The 18,201-nt window shown below is 38.0% G+C and overlaps 7 protein-coding genes across 11 annotated transcripts; 3 read left to right on the forward strand and 4 right to left on the reverse strand.

Moving 5' to 3' along the window:
* Positions 1-80: 80 nt before the first annotated feature.
* LOC135948626 (UPF0598 protein CG30010) lies at positions 81-1,279 on the forward strand. The gene is made up of 3 exons (XM_065497994.1): positions 81-410; positions 501-549; positions 664-1,279. Exons 1-3 carry the CDS (start codon positions 96-98, stop codon positions 1,110-1,112), a joined length of 813 nt encoding a protein of 270 aa, XP_065354066.1. The 5' UTR covers positions 81-95; the 3' UTR covers positions 1,113-1,279.
* Positions 436-3,294, reverse strand: peo (pendolino). Of its 4 annotated transcripts, none has more exons than XM_065497991.1 (8): positions 3,182-3,231; positions 3,008-3,087; positions 2,436-2,662; positions 2,301-2,365; positions 2,152-2,252; positions 1,911-2,095; positions 1,689-1,857; positions 436-1,195 (listed from the first exon to the last, which is right to left on the reverse strand). In XM_065497991.1, exons 2-8 carry the CDS (start codon positions 3,032-3,034, stop codon positions 1,097-1,099), a joined length of 873 nt encoding a protein of 290 aa, XP_065354063.1. In that variant the 5' UTR covers positions 3,035-3,087; positions 3,182-3,231; the 3' UTR covers positions 436-1,096. The 4 variants fall into 4 exon arrangements, with proteins under 4 accessions (XP_065354063.1, XP_065354064.1, XP_065354065.1 ...); XM_065497992.1 differs by having other exon boundaries at positions 3,008-3,084; positions 3,182-3,224; XM_065497993.1 differs by lacking the exon at positions 3,008-3,087 and having other exon boundaries at positions 3,182-3,294.
* Positions 3,295-3,446: 152 nt separating this feature from the next.
* Positions 3,447-8,392, forward strand: LOC135948628 (uncharacterized). The gene is made up of 13 exons (XM_065497996.1): positions 3,447-3,747; positions 4,034-4,222; positions 4,279-4,406; positions 4,462-4,758; positions 4,839-5,036; positions 5,546-5,911; positions 5,974-6,088; positions 6,153-6,284; positions 6,342-6,453; positions 6,819-7,039; positions 7,097-7,351; positions 7,677-7,828; positions 7,887-8,392. The coding sequence occupies exons 2-13, from the start codon at positions 4,066-4,068 to the stop codon at positions 7,974-7,976; spliced, it is 2,223 nt and encodes a 740-aa protein (XP_065354068.1). The 5' UTR covers positions 3,447-3,747; positions 4,034-4,065; the 3' UTR covers positions 7,977-8,392.
* On the reverse strand, positions 7,862-10,828 carry LOC135948620 (glutamate-gated chloride channel-like). Of its 2 annotated transcripts, XM_065497985.1 has the most exons (8): positions 10,666-10,828; positions 10,526-10,605; positions 10,009-10,079; positions 9,872-9,941; positions 9,580-9,816; positions 9,091-9,234; positions 8,718-9,031; positions 7,862-8,292 (listed from the first exon to the last, which is right to left on the reverse strand). In XM_065497985.1, the coding sequence occupies exons 1-8, from the start codon at positions 10,719-10,721 to the stop codon at positions 8,089-8,091; spliced, it is 1,176 nt and encodes a 391-aa protein (XP_065354057.1). In that variant the 5' UTR covers positions 10,722-10,828; the 3' UTR covers positions 7,862-8,088. The 2 variants fall into 2 exon arrangements, with proteins under 2 accessions (XP_065354057.1, XP_065354058.1); XM_065497986.1 differs by lacking the exons at positions 10,526-10,605; positions 10,666-10,828 and adding an exon at positions 10,165-10,279.
* A 314-nt stretch (positions 10,829-11,142) lies between these two features.
* On the reverse strand, positions 11,143-14,294 carry LOC135948619 (phospholipase A2 group XV-like). The gene is made up of 7 exons (XM_065497983.1): positions 13,962-14,294; positions 13,313-13,455; positions 12,312-12,546; positions 12,017-12,241; positions 11,782-11,953; positions 11,444-11,608; positions 11,143-11,384 (listed from the first exon to the last, which is right to left on the reverse strand). Exons 1-7 carry the CDS (start codon positions 14,065-14,067, stop codon positions 11,186-11,188), a joined length of 1,245 nt encoding a protein of 414 aa, XP_065354055.1. The 5' UTR covers positions 14,068-14,294; the 3' UTR covers positions 11,143-11,185.
* A 1,086-nt stretch (positions 14,295-15,380) lies between these two features.
* On the forward strand, positions 15,381-16,509 carry LOC135948627 (heat shock factor-binding protein 1). The gene is made up of 3 exons (XM_065497995.1): positions 15,381-15,517; positions 15,741-15,807; positions 16,204-16,509. Exons 1-3 carry the CDS (start codon positions 15,419-15,421, stop codon positions 16,290-16,292), a joined length of 255 nt encoding a protein of 84 aa, XP_065354067.1. The 5' UTR covers positions 15,381-15,418; the 3' UTR covers positions 16,293-16,509.
* Positions 16,474-18,161, reverse strand: LOC135948622 (CBY1-interacting BAR domain-containing protein 1-like). Its single transcript, XM_065497988.1, has 7 exons — positions 18,025-18,161; positions 17,871-17,972; positions 17,679-17,807; positions 17,264-17,444; positions 16,983-17,207; positions 16,765-16,932; positions 16,474-16,721 (listed from the first exon to the last, which is right to left on the reverse strand). Exons 1-7 carry the CDS (start codon positions 18,054-18,056, stop codon positions 16,533-16,535), a joined length of 1,026 nt encoding a protein of 341 aa, XP_065354060.1. The 5' UTR covers positions 18,057-18,161; the 3' UTR covers positions 16,474-16,532.
* Positions 18,162-18,201: the final 40 nt, after the last annotated feature.

Here is an 18,201-nt window from a genome sequence, read left to right on the forward strand (position 1 = left end):
ATTAAAGAAAGCAATGTTTTTCCTGTCAGGTTTGCAGTGAGCCTTACGAAAACCTTGCCCCCTACTGACGAGAAAGCGAACCAACGATATTAAGCATGGACTCATACTCGGCCCTCTGGCGTTCGGTCTGGAGACTAAACATTGGCCTGGCATGTGTTTTCATGGGAGAAAAGGTCAGTCAACTTGTGCAAGAACAGTATTGCCGCTCAATTATTTTAATTATATTCCACTTGATCAACCGCTTTTCGGGAAGCATGCTTAATTCGGTTTCGTGCAGGCTGGCACGCCATTTAAAAAGGTTAAGTCGCAGATTTCTCAGCTCGAATGAGTCGAGCGTGCAGTACGTGCAGGGTCAATCTCCCGAGCCCAAGATAAGAGAATATTTTTATTACATCGACCATCAGGGAATGGTGAGATTTTTATTAAAACGAACTGTTCAAGTTCTTAATTCAGAAATATTATTCTGTATTGTAAATTATAATAAAAATCACACTTTTTAGCTTTTTCTGGACGACTCACGGATGAAAAACTTCACATCATGTTTCAAAGGTTATATAATACAATAAATTAATATAGCACACTCAAAGATTAGTACAAAACTAAGACAAAATCTTGTGCCTTTGTCCAGCAAAATTTTATAACGAATTAAAAATTACTTTTCAGAGAAGAAGTTCCTGCAATTTTTCTTCACGCGCCTTAAATTAAACACAACAGACCGGTATCACCCGGCTTTCCCATTCATTTCTCCATGCGGCCGCGAGCGCAATTTTGTCCGTTGCGACGACCAACCTTTTGTGTACACGCACGTTCTGGGCGACCCTGAGCACAAACAGGCGCTCAGCTATGGGCACGCAGGCGACCTGCTGACTGTGCCCTTCCAGCCAGACCACATTTTCGTACACCCAGTCTCTGGCCGCGTCTACCACCCAGCGCCGGAGAAGGTCGGAGGGATTGGTCTTGTGCGCTCGCAGCTTGCCATTGAGTTCAGTCAGCACTTTGTGTTTAAGGACGGAAAGCCGGTTGGTTTCAATTGGGCAGGACGTAAGCACACGCTTCAAACCGACTGGGTGCCGAAAGGAGCGCAGTTCAACCTGGCTCAAGAAGAGTTTTGAATGACGCCGCTGATGGGAACTGAGAAGGGTTTGATCGAGTTGCTGGCGACCCACGACAGCCCGCGCGAATCCTCGCTTGAAGACTGAAATTTCATAATATTCTTTTTGAGTTTGAGAAAATGTACATTTATGATCACATAATTGTTATTAAAAATTGTTTGATTAAATGATTTTGTTTTTGTTCCTTTCAAAGGTTGTTAAACGAAATGATAATTCAGCGGTATTCAGGAAAAATTGATTAGAACGTAAAGATTGCGAAAAATAATACATAGAAAGTTTGTTCATTTATTTGTAAATTTGTAGATGTTGTCATTGAGATCAGGTCAAATTGTATTTCTGAGTTACGAGGGCTAAAAAGGAAGGCATTCTGCTGACAAGATCATTTCATTTTATATAAATTTACTACAACAAGGTCTTCAAAAAAGTTAATCATTTTTACCCAGTGTCTCTTTTAGAAGACTCCATTATTTGATAGTCAAAAACTTCATTGACTTATGCAGAAACCACCAAGGCCAAAAAATTTAAATTACATGTAAGTCAACTAAAGTAATATAAACTGCTGTCTTATATACTTGCCTCCTGAGAGTAAATTTTCTCCCTCAACGACTCATGAGTTTTGCTGTCGAAAGGCTCAAAAGAAATGTAGTGCGGATCATCAGTAGGAGATAAATCATAAATTCGCTGAATGCTGAGACTAACACACTTCTTAGCCTCTGCCATGAATTTTTCGTGATTCATTTTGTACCTTAAAGGGGAAATATTTTAATTCCTTTGACAGTACCAAATGTGACCACTTACATTTTAGCAGCCTCTTCATTAACAGGTTGGCCAGGGTCAATTTTCAGAAATGATTTCCTAACATAATCCACAACTTGCCATATGTGATGCATATTTTTGTTCCACTCTGAGAACCCCCTTCCAATGTTGAAGTCACCTTCAGGAGAAATTTGCGGATGGAATAACTTTGATTGAAACTCCACTTTCTAAAATCATTCAATAATATGCATTGAAGTTTGTAAACAAGATATTTTTTCTTTACCGGGCAGCCACCATCTGGGAAGTTTTCTGGTATGACAATATTAAATCTAAAAACGCCTCCAACGTATGGGCCTTGTCGAACAAAAATTACTCCAAACCACACTAGAAAAATACTATTAGTTTTCATCTAAGAGTAAAATTTTCCAGTACTTAAGGGCGTGTTTGCAGCTGGAACGCAGTAGACACCAGGAATTGCACAGCCTTGAAGCATGTTGCTGAAAATTGAAGAATACATGGACATGTATTTAATACACGTTTGAATTTTTATGGTTCTTTCATTATTACTATTCAGGAAGAAGCGAATACTCGGTGAAATAGGGTCCATATTGCGATGTGGAGCGGATTCCTGGGAGGGAATTTGTCCGCTCAACCAGTTTTGCTGGATCGGGAACGCCCGGCGTGGCTGGCAGAACCTTCCTTACGGACCCCTGCCTCTTCAGGGGTTCTGCAACAGCTTCGGGTTCCTCTTCTTCAATGGGCGAGAAACTCGAATCCATGGCCAGCGAGTGTGCCTGAAGCAAAATAATCTCGTCAATGACATTCATCTCTACCCGCACCAGATGATCAACGTGCACTAATACAACGAGTCAAAATGTTCATGTTTTCGTGACAGAATAACAACTTTATCTGGGAGGATCCTTGATTGTGTTATCATAGAGATATTACGACGAAAATTAGAATTCTTTTTACAAGGTTGCGTTCAGTGGGTCAACAGAAACACAATAATCATTTGACTGTATTAATATCTATCATATTTTCAGTTATGTACACAAATGACAGTTGTAAAGCAAATCACACTGTATATTATATTCTAATTGAAGTTATAAGTTGTCGTGCAAAAATTCATGCATCGTTACCAATCTTTTGGGCGGACTTCTAGGCATGTCGCAAGCAAAAATTGTCCAGCATCACACACGACACGAGAAAAGCAAACCTGCTGCACCAAGTGCAAAAGGAAAAATAATACGATTTAGGTGTTATTTACACAGCACACTTCAGGATTTTGCAAATTGAGCGGAATGTCGACTGACCACAAAACCGCTGGTTCAACAGCTGTCTTGCGATAGAGTTAAAAAAAAGTGTGTGCTTGACGGCTTGACGCTTGAGGCAGCTTGAGGTGAGCAAAAATTGTAACAACACCTTGTTTTCTACATTACTTTCTGGCTTGAACACGTGAGGGCGCACCTGTCACCACTGATAGAAACTCTAGCTGTCTTGCTGGCTGCTGGCTTTCTGATTGGTCACTGGCCAGAAAGCCAAACTCGCGCGTAACGTGTTAGCAGTAATAGCAGTGTTAGCACTTTCCGGAACCTATGTATGTACTATGTACTTGAAAAAGGATACCGCTCTGCATCAACTTTGATTATCATATGAAAAGACCGGAAAAGTACACATTTACATACATATTTTAATACAAAATCTACCTATAACTATTACCTGGACACTACTAAACTTGGACCCTGGACTACATAATCGATCTGTTTGGTTGTACGTTTTGCCTAGATATTGTGTGGGTGAGGTTAAAGAGCTTCTTAGGCCTATGATTATCTATGTATCTATGTATGTATGATACACACATAATTCTGGACAATACAAAGTAAGGAACAGTACATTATGATGTACATAATAATATTATAATTATTATTATTATATTGACACATTAATATTTCATATTTATGTATATATGTATATACTGTAGATATATCATACATAATAATTATGATACATAATTATGTATGTAATATTTATGTTATTATTGAAGACAATATGATACCTGTCCTGATAGTTAAGGATTACGACCTGTTGTGTATGTACATAATATTATTATGATATAATGTAAATACATTATGTATTATTGTTTTTAATCATGAATTTTTTTACAGTTCATCATAAATTATATAAAAATTAACTAAATATGGAGGGCACGGAGGATTTAAGCCAAATCGTTGAAAAGTTAAAACTGGTCGTCGAAGATGAATCTTTAAATGAAAGTAAAATTGTTGCAGTTGCTGAACAATTAGTTGAAATGTGTGAGAATCACATTGATAAATTCATGGAACGACCTGATTTAGGTATGGTTCACATTATTAAATATAGTTTTGTATCTGTTTAAATATTGCATTATTAGATCCTTTGAGTGAGAGTGAAAAGCCGCTTTTGTCTGCCCTGATATTGATTCAACAAACTTTGGCTGCGAATTGCAAAGTTTTTGAGTTGGTCTTCCTTCAGTCCAATCTCTTGAATCAACTCGCAAAGGTAAAAAGATGGTTGCTAATTAATATTACTTTATTTATTACGGAGTAATTTTCAGATGATCACCTTTTATGCAGACATCACTGATTTTATGGTGAAAGACCTGTCAAAAGCATGTGCCTTAGAAAAATTTCTATGCTGGTCAGAAGCTGTTCCTGCAGGGGACATTATGAAGGAGGCCCTGGAAATGGACCAAATTCCACAGTTGGTCATTAACCTCTGCGAGTGCAGGAATGTGGACTTGCAACACTTGAAAAACTGTGAGTGTTTGGAGTGTATTGAGTGTGAGGACGTCCTTGCTCAAGAAACACTCCCACCTCAATTTCGCAAGCCGCAACTTACCCTCGGCAAGGCAATTTTTAAAACAAAATTTTTCAAACCATTTAAACATGATCAAAAGAGCAGGCTGACCATGAAACTCCTTTGATGATGGACAGCGGGAAGGAGGGGAAGATAGCTTTTCCACTTCGATGCCTGCAATTTCACAAAGCTGCAATATGCTGCGTTGAATCTTACTGGAGCTTACTGGGTTGTCGAAGCGATACAATTTCTAAAATCATTCACTCGAGACCAATTCCTCAACCTGGAGAATTCTGGATTGGCGTTGGGGACATGGTTGCTGTTGCTTCTAAAGTTGGTAGAACTATATTATCTACGATAAGTATATGTACAACATTAATCAACATTATTGGACAGTTTGTTATTTGTTTTTTTATTGTCAAATATATTTGTTGGAAATTTAGCTAGTGCCCTTCTTCCTTGAAAATTCAAGTTTGAACAACACAAACAATTGAAGGGATTATGTACTAAATTGAGTAAATAGAAACTGAATTGCAATATTGGAACTGCCGCCCATGGTATTAATATCTTCCATGGTATTAAAATATAGGTTTTCGCTTTAAAAAATAAAGTGATAAAATAAGATTATTTTCAAGAAAAACATAATATTACATGTATTGATCAGATCAGTGGTACCATAATCAAGTGTAAATACTTACATGATTTAATTTATTCAGCAGTCCCCTTTTTGAAAACCATTTGGCTATTTTGTATTTGATTAAAATTGTCGTGATATATGTAATCATGTAAAAAGCTTCACCCAATTTTTTACACTTATATAAATAAATATTTCTGCCGCATAGGAAATCTCCTGGATCAGCTATGAGCCAACATCTCCTACTGCGCCAACCTTGCCTGAATATGTGCGGGCAATCATTCTGACTGACTGCCCCTTACCATTCAGGCAGGGCTACCGTGGCGTGTGGCTACCTGACTACGCCGCCCGCGCTCTGTGCAAACCCAGCGTCCTGATTCCACTGGAGAGGAGCGACCCTATTATGACCTGGAAACCATTGGTTTATATTGGCAACGCGTGCAGGCCCCCTCCGAACGAGCTGCTTGCGGTGGTGGTCAATCTGATCTATGTCACCCTTAATTCTGGCAAGCTGGATGACATCCTTGTCATTTTGGATGGGAAAGGACCATGGAGGGCCTACCAATTAATCAAAGTAAAAAATGAAACCTATGAAACTCGCAAGCAATCCTAAATATTTCTTATTTCTGTTGTCAGAGCATTGATGGACGCTTGAGAGTTGAATATCTGGCAATTTTGAATGCCCTTGCTTCTCACTGTGAAAAAGGTAGCAGAGGACTCATTGCTTGCTGCATTCACAATTTCTTAGCAGGTAGTGTAGTAGGCTCATTCAACTAAGTAAGGGTTGAAATTGTAAAATTTGTTTCAATTTTTAGATTGGTTTGTGTGGTTGATTCATTCAACAAAACCATCAAATGATGAATTGGAGACCCTGATGAATGGAATTAACTTGTATTTGCCTAGGATCGAAGTGAAACGATGGCCCAAAAGCCGTCTCATTTATGGAGGTTATTATTTACTTAAAATTGTATTTTAGATCTGTAAAAAATTAATGGTGTTTTCAGCCGCCAACGCACTGCTAAAATGTTGCCCGTCCGAAAAGCTGCATGCTCAATTGGAAGAGTGCATCCATTACCTCACTTGGGACCTTGGAGGCAGAACTGCAAAGCATAGAAGGTAGAACCCATTGCTGAATCTTTATATGATTATTTAACATGGCAAAAACTATCTAAAATTACAAATCTCATTTTTATAAACTCAAACGTCCAAATAAAATGTTGGAAATAATTTAAACCAGGCTTCAAATAAAAGATAGGATATACTAATAAATTTTAAGTGGAACCCAGTACTGTATGATCGCTTTAATAATTTTTTGCGGGCTTTTTAATTTTCAAAAACCTATAATCCTACATTACAACTGGTTGTTATTTTTCCATAAACTTGCCAGAACACTGACTATTATATACAGACTTAAGCCATAAAATGGCCCTATATATTTTTTCCTATTGCCCGGCCTCTTTATCAATTGAAGTCTGCGATAGGCGAATTTACCCTATCCCTGAGGAGGTGGAAGCTGAAGATGAGCGTTTGCAAGTGGAGGCACTGAAGAGTGACCTAAATGAAAACTGCAAAGCGAATTTGAGTCTTAAAAAGTCGCAGTTGTCTGATTTCAACATGAGCCGTAAGCAGTGGCCTGGAGAAACCTGGCTATTGCCCAGCAGGTCTACTCTTTCTCTCTTCGCCATTCCAGAGGCTAAGCTGAGTAAGGACACGAAAATTATTTTTTTGTCCTGTATAGAATCAATGTTATTATTTGTAGAAGATGCAGCTTTAGTGATGAGAACCAAGTGTCCGTTCCTCCTGCGGAGGCTTATCTACAAACCAGTTGTGCAAAGTCTTAACTGTGAGGTGATGAAAGTTCGCAGCATTAGAGATATCCGACAGCCTTCCTTTGCAAAAATCGTTTGTGGAATGTTGAATTCTGGCGGAGGTGATATTTGGATTGGACTGGCTGAGGGCTCTAGAGTTGAAGGCGTTTTTGCACATCGCTCTGAACGAGACAGCTTTGCTCAAGGTCAGTTATGTAATATGAAAATTCCTTAATTTTTAAGCTAATCCTGTGCCAGAAAAATAATACATTTTGTCGTTTCCTGAATTTGGCATCAAAAAGGAAAATACAGAAATAATCAGAACAGTGTTCTTGGTGCACAGGAATACCATGGTATTCCTGTTTTCTTCCCATGATATATGTTTAAAATTCGCCAAGCGAGAAAAACCTATCTCATCTATATTGTACTGTCACAAATTTGGAAGCACGCAGTATGAGAAAAATAGTATGCGCCGCTGCTTCTAAAACACCTGATATTAACAACACTTTGTTTGGATTCGTATTATTAAAGGTGTGCTTGATGTCGCGACTTATAACATTGAGCCCAGACTGCTACCATTCAACTTGGATATTGAGCAGATTTTGGCTCTCGACAGACAGACTCAGGAGCTACATCCTGACAGAAATCGCTACATCTACAAGGTCACAGTTAGACCTTTGGAGGTAAGTTAATGTTAAGAATGAAAACTTCAGAAATGTTTAATATTTTCTAATTTATTAGGGTGTCAACTACTTGACCCTGCCAGAAAAAGAGTGCTTGACAAGGAGGGAGCCCTTGGGAGAGACTGTCATCAAAGTGGCAGAAGATTAGTTTATTTTGTCTGTAATACAGTCAAGCAATGCAATTATGCTCAAAAAATGCTATAATCCAAGCAAATTTATTAAAATTATAATTGCATATCTCCAAAACAGGGAACACCTTTTTAAGGATCTAACACAATTACCTTCCGTTCATCTGCAATTGCATTTTCTGGACTCATTCTGTTTGCATAGTTTGCCCAATACACGAAATTATACAGTGCGAAAATTAGAGGAAACATGTAGATAGCGATTTTCTCAACGCGGGATCCAAGCAGGCTTTCTTTGATCTCTCCCTTTTCAAGTTTTTCGTCCTTGGCCTCTTCAACCTGAAATTGAAAGTAAAAACTTTATAGATGATCGCAAACTAATGTCACAATTGTATTTAATCTACATTTTGTCACAATATAAGAGATTGATGGGAATTAATATTCAGTGTTTGATTTCAATAGCAGCTAAAACTTCTTATAATTTTATTATCTTAAACTTGAACTGGTCCAAATGAACTTAAGATTGAATTAAAATTGGCTAATTACGCTCAAATATCCTGAACTTTTATCTCATGGTAAAATAATTTTGGTTTGATGAGGTACATAAATTATACACTATATTAGGGAAAAAAATTAGTTTTCCTCCACTTCTACCATATCTTATAACGCTGTAGATGATCAATTTTCAGGAATTCAAGCATACTGCTTTTAGTAATTATGCATACTTCTGTTGGAGGCTTAAAGAGCGAATATATTAGACCTGCCTTTGGTGTCAGAAGCCTGGAAATAATCAACACAATCATTGGCAGCGTTGAAAGCACCACACTCCAGAAACCCCACGCGTCAAGGGCAGTGCAGTCGTTGGTCTCTGGTCCGAGAGAGGAAGCGAATGCAGCCAGAATGGCGGTACACAAGATGCTTACTGCCGAGAGGAACACCTTGATGGTCCAATCCGTGCGCAGCCAGAGACAAAGGTAAGCGAGAGCGACCGCAAATGTAATTGGCAAATACGCTTGCAACAGATAACGGCCAAATCCGCGGCGGCTTAGCAGAAAGTCAACCGTTAGACAGCTGTATTCTGTTGGTGAAAATATGCTATAGTTTAGATTTAGATTTCCAACATAATTAGAATTATACCGCAGAGTGCGTTTGGTTTGCAGCATGCGTCAATTCCGTAGCCCCTAAGCTGGAATGGCTTGGTTGTCAGCTTCTTGCCGACTGTAACTGGGAAGTCTTTATCTTCATACCAGACGTATTCAAGTTCTTTCCTCTTGTGTCCATCTGAAATTCGAGTTGATAAAGTTGTAAATTTTCTTGCTCTACAAAATTATTTTTAACTAACTTGAGCCAATATTTTTACAAGTTTAGATTTCTTAAGTAAATTGGTTTAGTTATATATTGGTGCATTATACTTTTGCTGCAAATGGGTGTTTACAAAAAATGAAACAACTATCGCATTAATATCAATTAAATAAATATTTCCTTAAACACTGAATTTGATGCAGTATTCAGCAAATCTAATGAAACATTTGATTAAAATTTAAAAAGAAGATTTTGCGCCCGTTCTAAACGTTTTAACGATCTTATCAAACGCAACTTGTATCTTAAAAAACATGCTTAACTTACAGCTTTCAAGGGTGAAGCTGCAGGATTGTACGTCGAAGGGGAATTTAGCGTGGTTGAGCGGGCAGGAAAGAGTGGTGTGCACTCTCGTGCTGTAAATGACACGGCCGTCGTTGAAAATTTTGATGAACGAGTTTTCAGTGAGGGCTTCGCTAAATTTCGTCCTGCGCTCGTTGACGAAGAATGTGTCGGGCACCCAGAGCTTATCTCGATCGTTCAGAACGACATGAGTGATGTCAGCTAAGCGGAATTAATTAATTAAGCGTGATTGATACACAGTTCGAGTTTTGCTTACGGTTCGTGGCGGAGAACTTTACTCTTGGGTCGGTCCAGCGTTGACGGATGTACATGCTCACTCCAAATTCCTATAAATCATTATCGTTTGCTTACTAAACTGTTTATTGGAATCAATTAAGATCAAATATTTCCAACCTGGTCCTCGTCATCAATTTTGTAAATGTCCAGAATGTGCATATTAACCGCCACCTGCGTAGAATTTAAATCTGAAATGAGCCAAGGAACCATAAAGGAATAAATTTTCGGCCAACTGCAATAAGCGCAACATAAAGCAAAGTTATCTAATATTACATTCCGTTTGAGCAGGATGAGCGATGAAAAGGACGCCCAAGATTTAAATTGGTTGATGTAAAAAGTGGTCAGATCCTATTACGCTAGCGCTGTATGCTCCAACTGCTCAGCTTCTCAAATTGCCGACGATTAGAGCCACGCACAAACGGCCTGACCACTTGTCATGGGTGACCTTTGTAGCCCCATTATTGCAAACCAGCAAGCTTAGGTCAACAATAAGCAAATAAACAGTGCCGAGAGCTGCTGAGATATTGCGTTCAACTCGATTTACAGTTAGATATCTTTATTTATAAATGCTATTCGCTTGCTTTAACTTGCCTAACTGTTTTAAGAACATTTAAAGTAAAAAAGTATTGCGAACCTGGTGGTCTCAAAGCCAAATTAGTTTTGACGTCTGGAAAAATCTGCAGTAAAACGTCTTCCATGTTGGTAACAGTAGCGCTTAAATTTTGCAATCAAAATATTGTATTAAATTTTTTAAACACATCGATTTAAATATACCTGGAGGCTGCGAAGGTGTAGCTGACAGCTAAAAGAGCGATGTAAACACGCATCATCTTGTCTCCTAAATAATTCTTTTTGCCACTAGCGGCAAGAACTCACAGGCGTATCAAATCTGACCTCTTGGTTTGCTCTCTGCTGGATGCGTACTGACTCAATAATTTGAGTGGATGAGACTTATATATGATCGGGGGTCAGGCCTAATAAAAGCACTCAATGTCATCACCGTCGCCTTATAATCTGATCAAAGACTTATCATATATAAATGGCGTGGTGCTTTATTTTTGCGTTACTAAAATGCCTTTGAACTTTCGTTCGAGGAATCGAATCAGCATATGTCATGATCTTTGTAGCCAAGCTACGAAAACATTAGGGTCGATTTGAATTATTACGTCTTAGTTTAATTTGATCATTTATTGAAAATGAAACTAAAGTTTTTAAATCAATTTGCCTAAATTTATTAATGACAATATTATAAATAAACGAATTGAACTGTGAGAATGACAAGGGCAGAATTAATTTACGGAACATTAATTTTTACTCTCATCAGATTGAGCACAAACTGAGCAATTTTGTCATTTCTGAGCGATTCCATATGGTCTAAGCCTGGAAAGGTTTGGTGGTAGATTTTCTTGCCGTTATTTTGGGCCTGATTCCACTTTGAGCAACCCTCCAAACTCCGCAGATTAACTGTTCCATCACCATCCCCCATGATCAGTCTAAATAAAATTTTAAGAAAATGTTAGTCCAACTTCAACTAATTGTACAAATAAATTACCCTGGCGACGAGTCTGGGAATTTGTCTTTGGCGTACTTAAGTTGCTCTACTGTGGCTACTCCTACACCATGCGCGCAGTGCACTTCCACACCAGGTGCCGTGAAGTTTAATGAATATTTCTCTGTGTCTTTTCGCATTTCCCAGCCAGTCAGCCAGTCGATGTCACTGGGAAATTTAATTTAACTTTTAATTGAATTTGACCGATGGGACATTATTATGCATACTAGTAAGTATCAGGTGTTAAAAAACTTTCAATTCTGGATTTAAAAAATTGTAATGAATGCGATGACAAACTGGTTTTGACGATTATATTATCATTAATTATCGCTTTGATTTACCTGAAATAGTCGCGAAGATTGCTGAGCGAGTAATTTTTCTCATGAGTAAGGACAAGTGGCTCGTCGGGCTTCCAAAAGAGCGATGACGGTAGGAGCCAGGCGAGCGACGGCGAAGTGATTTGCTGATCCTTGAGAGTGCCACTGCTCAAAATTATCACGCCTAGATTGTCACCTGCAATCAGCGCAAAATGCGGCTTTCCGGCTGTGTGGACGTATATTATGCAAGAAATGTTACCAGTGACAAAGACCTTGACTGTCTTCACTGACCCTCCCCAGGGTGCGGCTAGGGTAACTAGAGAACTGACGTGCTTGTCTTTCCAGCTCTGGCTTTGTCTCTGCAAGAAAGCCAGCGCCATCAAGCCGCCCATACTGTGTGTCACGATAACCGCGCTTTGTCCGTTCCTCTTCACCGTCTCCTCAATGGTCGCTTCCATGTTAGCGAAAAACTCCTCGTGCTCATCTATGAAATATTTACGTTTGCCCAATAATAAGTGGGTTTGGTTCTTTATATTTCGAATGGAAAAACTCACTTGGGGCTTTTCTGAAGTCATATGGCGCGCCGTGCAAATCAACCCCGCGCGTGTAGTTTAGTTTGCTGACCAGGGTGTTAGCAATATTATTGAAGTACTTGGAAAGCGAAAGTTGGCTTGGGTCGAGCCACTCAACTGAACTAGTATCTCCAAAACCTGGCACCCGAGTTTCCACGCCTGGAGAGTTGCTCGTGGTTCTCGTCTCATTGTTGTACACAAGCCGTAAATTGTCCACCTTGAACGAAAAAGCAACAAACTTTCGTCACACTTCAAAAACTACTATTCCATGCTTAATTTTGCGATGTACTCGATAATTATGTGGTGTGGTTCTTACAATTAGTTGTCATTCTAAAAGTAAAATGTAAACTAAAAAGTGACGTCAACAGCGAAATTTAAAAAAATCTTAATTTGCCCACCGCATACTGCAATACAAATTTGAAATTTTGCTGTAAACATTTGGCACTAAAATTAATAAAATTTTAAAAATTTGCAAAATTGATGACATTTAAAGTTGTTATTGCGATTGCGTAAATGACCCCAGCTAGCCATCAATAAGATCGTAAACACATCGCCGGAATAGAATTGGACAGCGCAGTAATATACATATTTGTGATGTCCTGTCAAGGATCACCGGGTCCTATATTCGTTGACGGCTTTTTTAGAAACGTTAGGTTTTTGTCATTCCCACCTATACTTAAAGTGCAAATCAGTATAGTTTTTAAATAAATAATAATTTTACTGTATGTGTATTTTAAGTAAAATAAGGCTACTCGAAGGGTTTAGAAGTATACTTAAACAAGCCTCGTTATAGACATTATATAGAACAATCAGCCCCGCTAAGATTATAAACCGATAAAGAAACCAGGGAAGCGTGATTATGCAACCAGCGCGAAATGTACGCCACGCCGGCTGCATGGGAGAACTAATTGTAGGGATCAATTTATTTGATGCACAACGGTTGATATTGCTCCGCACAAACATAGCTTTGCCTTTTGCCTTACCAGACAGTCTATCACGACTGGGACGAGAAGTTCCAAGTTGAGCCACGTATTGAAAAAGTCATTGGTCTTTTTCTCGCACAAATAGTGCACCACTTCAGTCTTGTTCAGTTTTGCGTCAATCTGACTTCCTCCATCTCCAGGCACTGAAAAATCATTTATTAGTCGATGTAGGGTAAAATGCCTAACAATGCGAGCTATTTATATTTTCATAATTTTTCGTTAGATAAGCAAAATCTTACTTAATTGCCAACTTTTTCTTAACTGTAAATGTGAATTGAACGATGAAAAGTGTGAAAAACAATAATTTCCGATCACACTTACAGGCTGGACTTTTTTAATAGAGATTTTGCAGATATGACGTAACCATAATCATTTTCACAAGCAAAGAAATATATTCATTTTTTTGCTCTCTGTTGTTATGGTACACGTATTAATTATATCTAGTTCTTGATTTCAAAATTTATTTTGGCATAATGAGAGTTAATTTTGAAGCAATTGAAATAACATCGAAATTTTCAAGAGTCGTGGACTCTTTTAGTAGCTGCAGTTGAAAAATCAATACAAAACACTTTCTGCTGGCAGAGGAAAAGGGAGCAGTAATTGCCTTAACAATACGGAACATTAACTTATTTCGGAAAAGTCGACTCACCTAAAATAATCGGATGTCGAATAGCGGCCTCGGTTGCACCTGTCGACGCTGATATCAGCAGAAGAATTGAGAGAAAGCCCAACGCTGTGTATTTTTCGGTCGGCATGCCGCCGCTTTTCGTAACTAGCGACCAGTCTGGCTAAGCGATCGATGAACACAGCACACGTGACTCTGTGTCACTCACACAATCTGCGCCTTCAAGTCCGACGAACTGCGCGAAAGAATTCGTGGAAGAACAAAACAATCTATCGTAAATTTCAACATCAACCGGAGGCAAGTAACAAAGACGCAAAAAGAGAATCGCAGCAACCAACAAGGATAGAATTTCACGAGCGTGGAATGAAAAAAATTCGAATTATTTTTCTGTAAGAGGCTCACTTGATAAGACCTTGTGGCTCTGGCTCTGCCTCCGCGTCAATTGACGCGCGCGTTTGAGCAATGATGAAAGATTGCATTAATTGTGTCAAAGTGATTTCAAAGCTGCAGTTGGATGCTTTGTGATTCGTGAATAATGAAATGTGTGTTGCGGTGAAGCGAGTAAATGAAAGTTGAAAACAGCAGGAAAGTAGCACATAGAATAAATAAATTTATTTTAAAATCCCGCTAAATGATGGAAACGTTGAATTTCATGAAAAAATCGAAATAATGTCATGGTAACAAAAAAACATGTTTTGAGGCTTACGAAAAATATAACGCATTAATAATCCAATCCTCTAAAGTAAAATAGTTGAATCACATACATTTGCACGGCTAAAACACATTATTAATGATTCGCTGTCATCCATAAATGAAACTGCAACAAACAATCACACTAATGTACATTTTACACTACTTATCATTCATTAGAAAATTGAGAAAATGTTAGCTAAAATTAATGTTATTTTTAATTCAAATAGTTACTAGGAAAAAAGAAGCTAAACAAATATCATGGCACTTTTGCTCATCTATAAATAAATATTTTTATCGTGTTTTCGCTTTGTATCGACCGTCTCTACACCATTAAATTGTAACAGACACGCAGAGCTCACTTTTACATTAGTGCCATCACGAGGAAGGTACAGAGTTAGTAATATGATGTGAGAGCTTTTCCACTCATTGCAAGCTTTCCCAGCTTTCCTTCCCAGTTCTCATTCAAGCGCGATCCGTGAAGGACACTTCCACAGCGGTTAGCGGTATCAATCCTTTTTAAAAAGGTAAATGTAATTAATGTGTACACGCACTCGTCAAAAACGTTCGTTATTAGTTTCTGAATATGTTGCCAATTTTTTCTTACATTTGTCATAATTTTATTTGTAAATATTTCCGATTTTTGTTATGTAGCAGTAGCAGTGAAACGTAGGAACTAACACTAACATTACTCGCATATTTTCCGCCACATTTTGAACCCCAGCCAATTAGAAACTCTGCTTCTGCCGGCAGCAGCAGCCAAGGCAATCCAATCACCTCACAGCCCGAGAATGGCGGAGACTCCAGACATGAAAAACTTGGATGAGCAACAAAATTATGCCCTGGCGAACAATAGCGACCCTAAAAATGTACAGGAGCTGACCACATACGTAAGTTACGTGTCCAGGTTTAAGTGTGAACACTAATATTTGAATAACGCTCACAACTTTAAACTTCTGTAAACGAAAAATGTGGGTTTTATTTCCATCTCAGTGGGCGTCGCCAGGGTGATTGTAAACAAAAATAGCAGTCAAAATAAAATTATTATTTTTCAAAGATACACAATCTAATGCTATGTGTAATTATGTATATTAATGCTTTTTAATATTGCAGGTGCAAACTTTGTTGCAGCAGATGCAGGATAGATTCCAAACCATGTCTGACCAGATTATCACGAGAAATATCCTTTTCACGCAAAACGAAAAACTGATAAAGTTAAAATAACGAAAAAAAAATAATATAATGAAAAGTCATGATCATGACAGTAAAACACAAAATTATGATCACATTAATATTTGAAGGAAAAAACCATGCCTCGGCTCCACGTCAAATTTACGCAAAAAAATAGTGCTTTTGGATTGGTAATTTTTTTCCTGAATTCAAACATCATCAAACTCTTAATATTTAACAAATTCAGGTTGAAAAATACATTTTCTGAATTATTTTTTATCAAATCCAATTCTGAAGCAATAGTACAGACTCAGCATTTTTTTCTGCACTGTTCATATAGTTTTTTTTCATGCTACTTATCACAACATTTCACAATTTAACGAACGATTTCCTTCATTCGTCACACTAGATGAAATGGGCAACCGCATTGATGATCTTGAGAAGAACATTGCTGATTTGATGACACAGGCAGGCGTGGAGGGTCCTGACAAATAAATTTCACAAAAAATATTTTACGCTTATTGTTCACCACCAGCCAAACTTCTCAAGCACCTAAGTCAATTTGCAATAATTCACTTTTGTCTTTTCTGTGTTTCATATTATCTTAAATTATTTTATGATTTAATTGTAGGTAAATCTTTCACTATCTGCTTCTTTTTTGATAAATAAAACTGCATTTCTATCAGTATAAAATATTTGTCAAATTGAATAATCCTGTGTTTTATTTTGGTCAGGTCAGTTCATATACATTTTGGAAAATTTCCTCTTCTGTTTAATAGCCTTCGGTATTTCAGCTTCTTGGTCTTCCTCGTCGGTTGAAGCAGTATTCTCAGTTGATTCGTCATCATCTTCGTCATCAGAAATAGTTAATTTCTGCACTTTCGATTCGCCAGGCAAACTTTTTCTTGATGAGCTCTTCTTATCCTGGAATTTTATATTAAGAATCTGCTACAGTATTTTTTTTTACCAGAGCGCTTGACGGGCTGGAGATATCTCCCAGAGATTTTGACAAACTCTTTTTGGAGCTTTTTTCCAAACTTGATTTGCCAGAACCCATGAAAAGATTGGCTATCGAACGGAAGTTGGATTTTTTCTCCTTAAATGCTGAAGGTTCCCGAAGAGCTTTCCTGAATTCCTATCGACACCATGTTAAATAGAAGTAAAAAATGTGATGATTTAATATGCCTCCAAGTCCTGCTCCTGATCCATAGCCTGCAAATCATCATATGCTTTGGTCAACAGCTCCATTTCCTGTGCGTGAAGAGCCATCTCTGCCACGATTAGATTTTTCAAAGCCTTGGTGGTTACGCTCATTTTAAGTGCTTCAAATGAGTACATTTGTTCCTCAAGAGATCTCAGAGTCCTTGAAACATCAGCACTGGCCCGTGCTAATTCTGTTTCTGCCATCAGCTACAGTAAAAATAATTTCAAACTTAGGGCTGGTTGAGTGTGAGATGGGTGCTTACGATCTTTTGCCTGTTTCTTGGATTTCTCTGTCTTGTTTTCTCCACGCCTCTCTTTCTTAAGATTTCTTTTTCCTTTGCCGAGAGTGAAGATTTAATGCTTTCCCTCACTTCCCTGCTTTGCGCTCCAATGGCGGAAAATGGTTCCAAAATTTGTGTTTCCAGTCTTTTCACAAATATTTCTCTGCAGGTTTTGACAGATCTCTAAATATGTAACCTTGCACTCCTGACATTTTATTTGTCAATAAATATTCCAATACAAGATAACGAAGGAAGTAGTTTAATATGATATCAACTTCATTTTTTTGCAAAGATTTATGCGCTAAAGGGCAGTAGAAATGTTGATTTATATTTAAATTTCCATATAGAATATTTGTAGAAGTTAAGTTTTCTTTTGCTTTTTAAAATTAAAACAAACCTAGAGTCGGCGATCGAGGAAAACGAATTTGCGAATTCTATGAACGCAGCACTACTGCTTTTGCAAATTTCTTCACTCTCTGCATTCTTCACTATATTGTGAACCACCTCGTCAGTTTGATTGCGGACACTTCAAATAGAAGGTTAGAGTTGCACTATTAGTAATAACACATCTGCATAGATTAAATCCTACCGCGCATAGCATTTAGTGTAGCTTCCTAAAGACTGACAAAGATCCCCCAACTGCCTCTCTGAATCAGTCAGTCTGTCTTGGATGAATTTTGTCTGGTTATCGCTAAATTAAGAGTTAACATTGACTAATAAAGATGAAACATAAATACGTTTACCCTGGTATCAATGGTTGTGGCCTAGGAAACATTTTTAAGTCGTTGGATAGAATTTTTAAATGCAGGTGGCCGATACGCTTCAGTGAGTTTGGTATGCAGGGGTGAGCGTATTTGAATTCCGCCGCCTTCACTTGCAGGGGGTGATAATAATATTATAGGCCATGCGCTTTTCAATAG

This window comes from Cloeon dipterum, chromosome 1 (assembly GCF_949628265.1).
Source record: "Cloeon dipterum chromosome 1, ieCloDipt1.1, whole genome shotgun sequence".
Taxonomy (NCBI): Eukaryota; Metazoa; Arthropoda; class Insecta; order Ephemeroptera; family Baetidae; genus Cloeon; species Cloeon dipterum.

Coding starts and splice junctions, on each gene's coding strand:
- LOC135948626 (XM_065497994.1), top strand. CDS start 96: ATGGACTCATACTCGGCCCTCTGGCGTTCGGTCTGGAGACTAAACATT. Junction 411..500: donor ACATCGACCATCAGGGAATG/GTGAGATTTTTA, acceptor CACACTTTTTAG/CTTTTTCTGGACGACTCACG. Junction 550..663: donor CTTCACATCATGTTTCAAAG/GTTATATAATAC, acceptor ATTACTTTTCAG/AGAAGAAGTTCCTGCAATTT.
- peo (XM_065497991.1), bottom strand. CDS start 3,034: ATGCCTAGAAGTCCGCCCAAAAGATTG. Junction 2,366..2,435: donor TATTCGCTTCTTCCTGAATA/GTAATAATGAAA, acceptor TTCAATTTTCAG/CAACATGCTTCAAGGCTGTG. Junction 1,858..1,910: donor AATGAAGAGGCTGCTAAAAT/GTAAGTGGTCAC, acceptor TTCCCCTTTAAG/GTACAAAATGAATCACGAAA.
- LOC135948628 (XM_065497996.1), top strand. CDS start 4,066: ATGGAGGGCACGGAGGATTTAAGCCAAATCGTTGAAAAGTTAAAACTG. Junction 4,407..4,461: donor TCTTGAATCAACTCGCAAAG/GTAAAAAGATGG, acceptor AGTAATTTTCAG/ATGATCACCTTTTATGCAGA. Junction 5,912..5,973: donor GGGCCTACCAATTAATCAAA/GTAAAAAATGAA, acceptor TTCTGTTGTCAG/AGCATTGATGGACGCTTGAG.
- LOC135948620 (XM_065497985.1), bottom strand. CDS start 10,721: ATGATGCGTGTTTACATCGCTCTTTTAGCTGTCAGCTACACCTTCGCA. Junction 9,032..9,090: donor CAAACCAAACGCACTCTGCG/GTATAATTCTAA, acceptor TTTCACCAACAG/AATACAGCTGTCTAACGGTT. Junction 8,293..8,717: donor CCAGGCTTCTGACACCAAAG/GCAGGTCTAATA, acceptor TTTCAATTTCAG/GTTGAAGAGGCCAAGGACGA.
- LOC135948619 (XM_065497983.1), bottom strand. CDS start 14,067: ATGCCGACCGAAAAATACACAGCGTTGGGCTTTCTCTCAATTCTTCTG. Junction 11,954..12,016: donor AGTCAAGGTCTTTGTCACTG/GTAACATTTCTT, acceptor CGCTGATTGCAG/GTGACAATCTAGGCGTGATA. Junction 11,385..11,443: donor TTCCCAGACTCGTCGCCAGG/GTAATTTATTTG, acceptor AATTTTATTTAG/ACTGATCATGGGGGATGGTG.
- LOC135948627 (XM_065497995.1), top strand. CDS start 15,419: ATGGCGGAGACTCCAGACATGAAAAACTTGGATGAGCAACAAAATTAT. Junction 15,518..15,740: donor TACAGGAGCTGACCACATAC/GTAAGTTACGTG, acceptor TTAATATTGCAG/GTGCAAACTTTGTTGCAGCA. Junction 15,808..16,203: donor TGACCAGATTATCACGAGAA/ATATCCTTTTCA, acceptor CATTCGTCACAC/TAGATGAAATGGGCAACCGC.
- LOC135948622 (XM_065497988.1), bottom strand. CDS start 18,056: ATGTTTCCTAGGCCACAACCATTGATACCAGG. Junction 17,973..18,024: donor CCACAACCATTGATACCAGG/GTAAACGTATTT, acceptor CTCTTAATTTAG/CGATAACCAGACAAAATTCA. Junction 17,445..17,678: donor TCCTCGATCGCCGACTCTAG/GTTTGTTTTAAT, acceptor CAAAACCTGCAG/AGAAATATTTGTGAAAAGAC.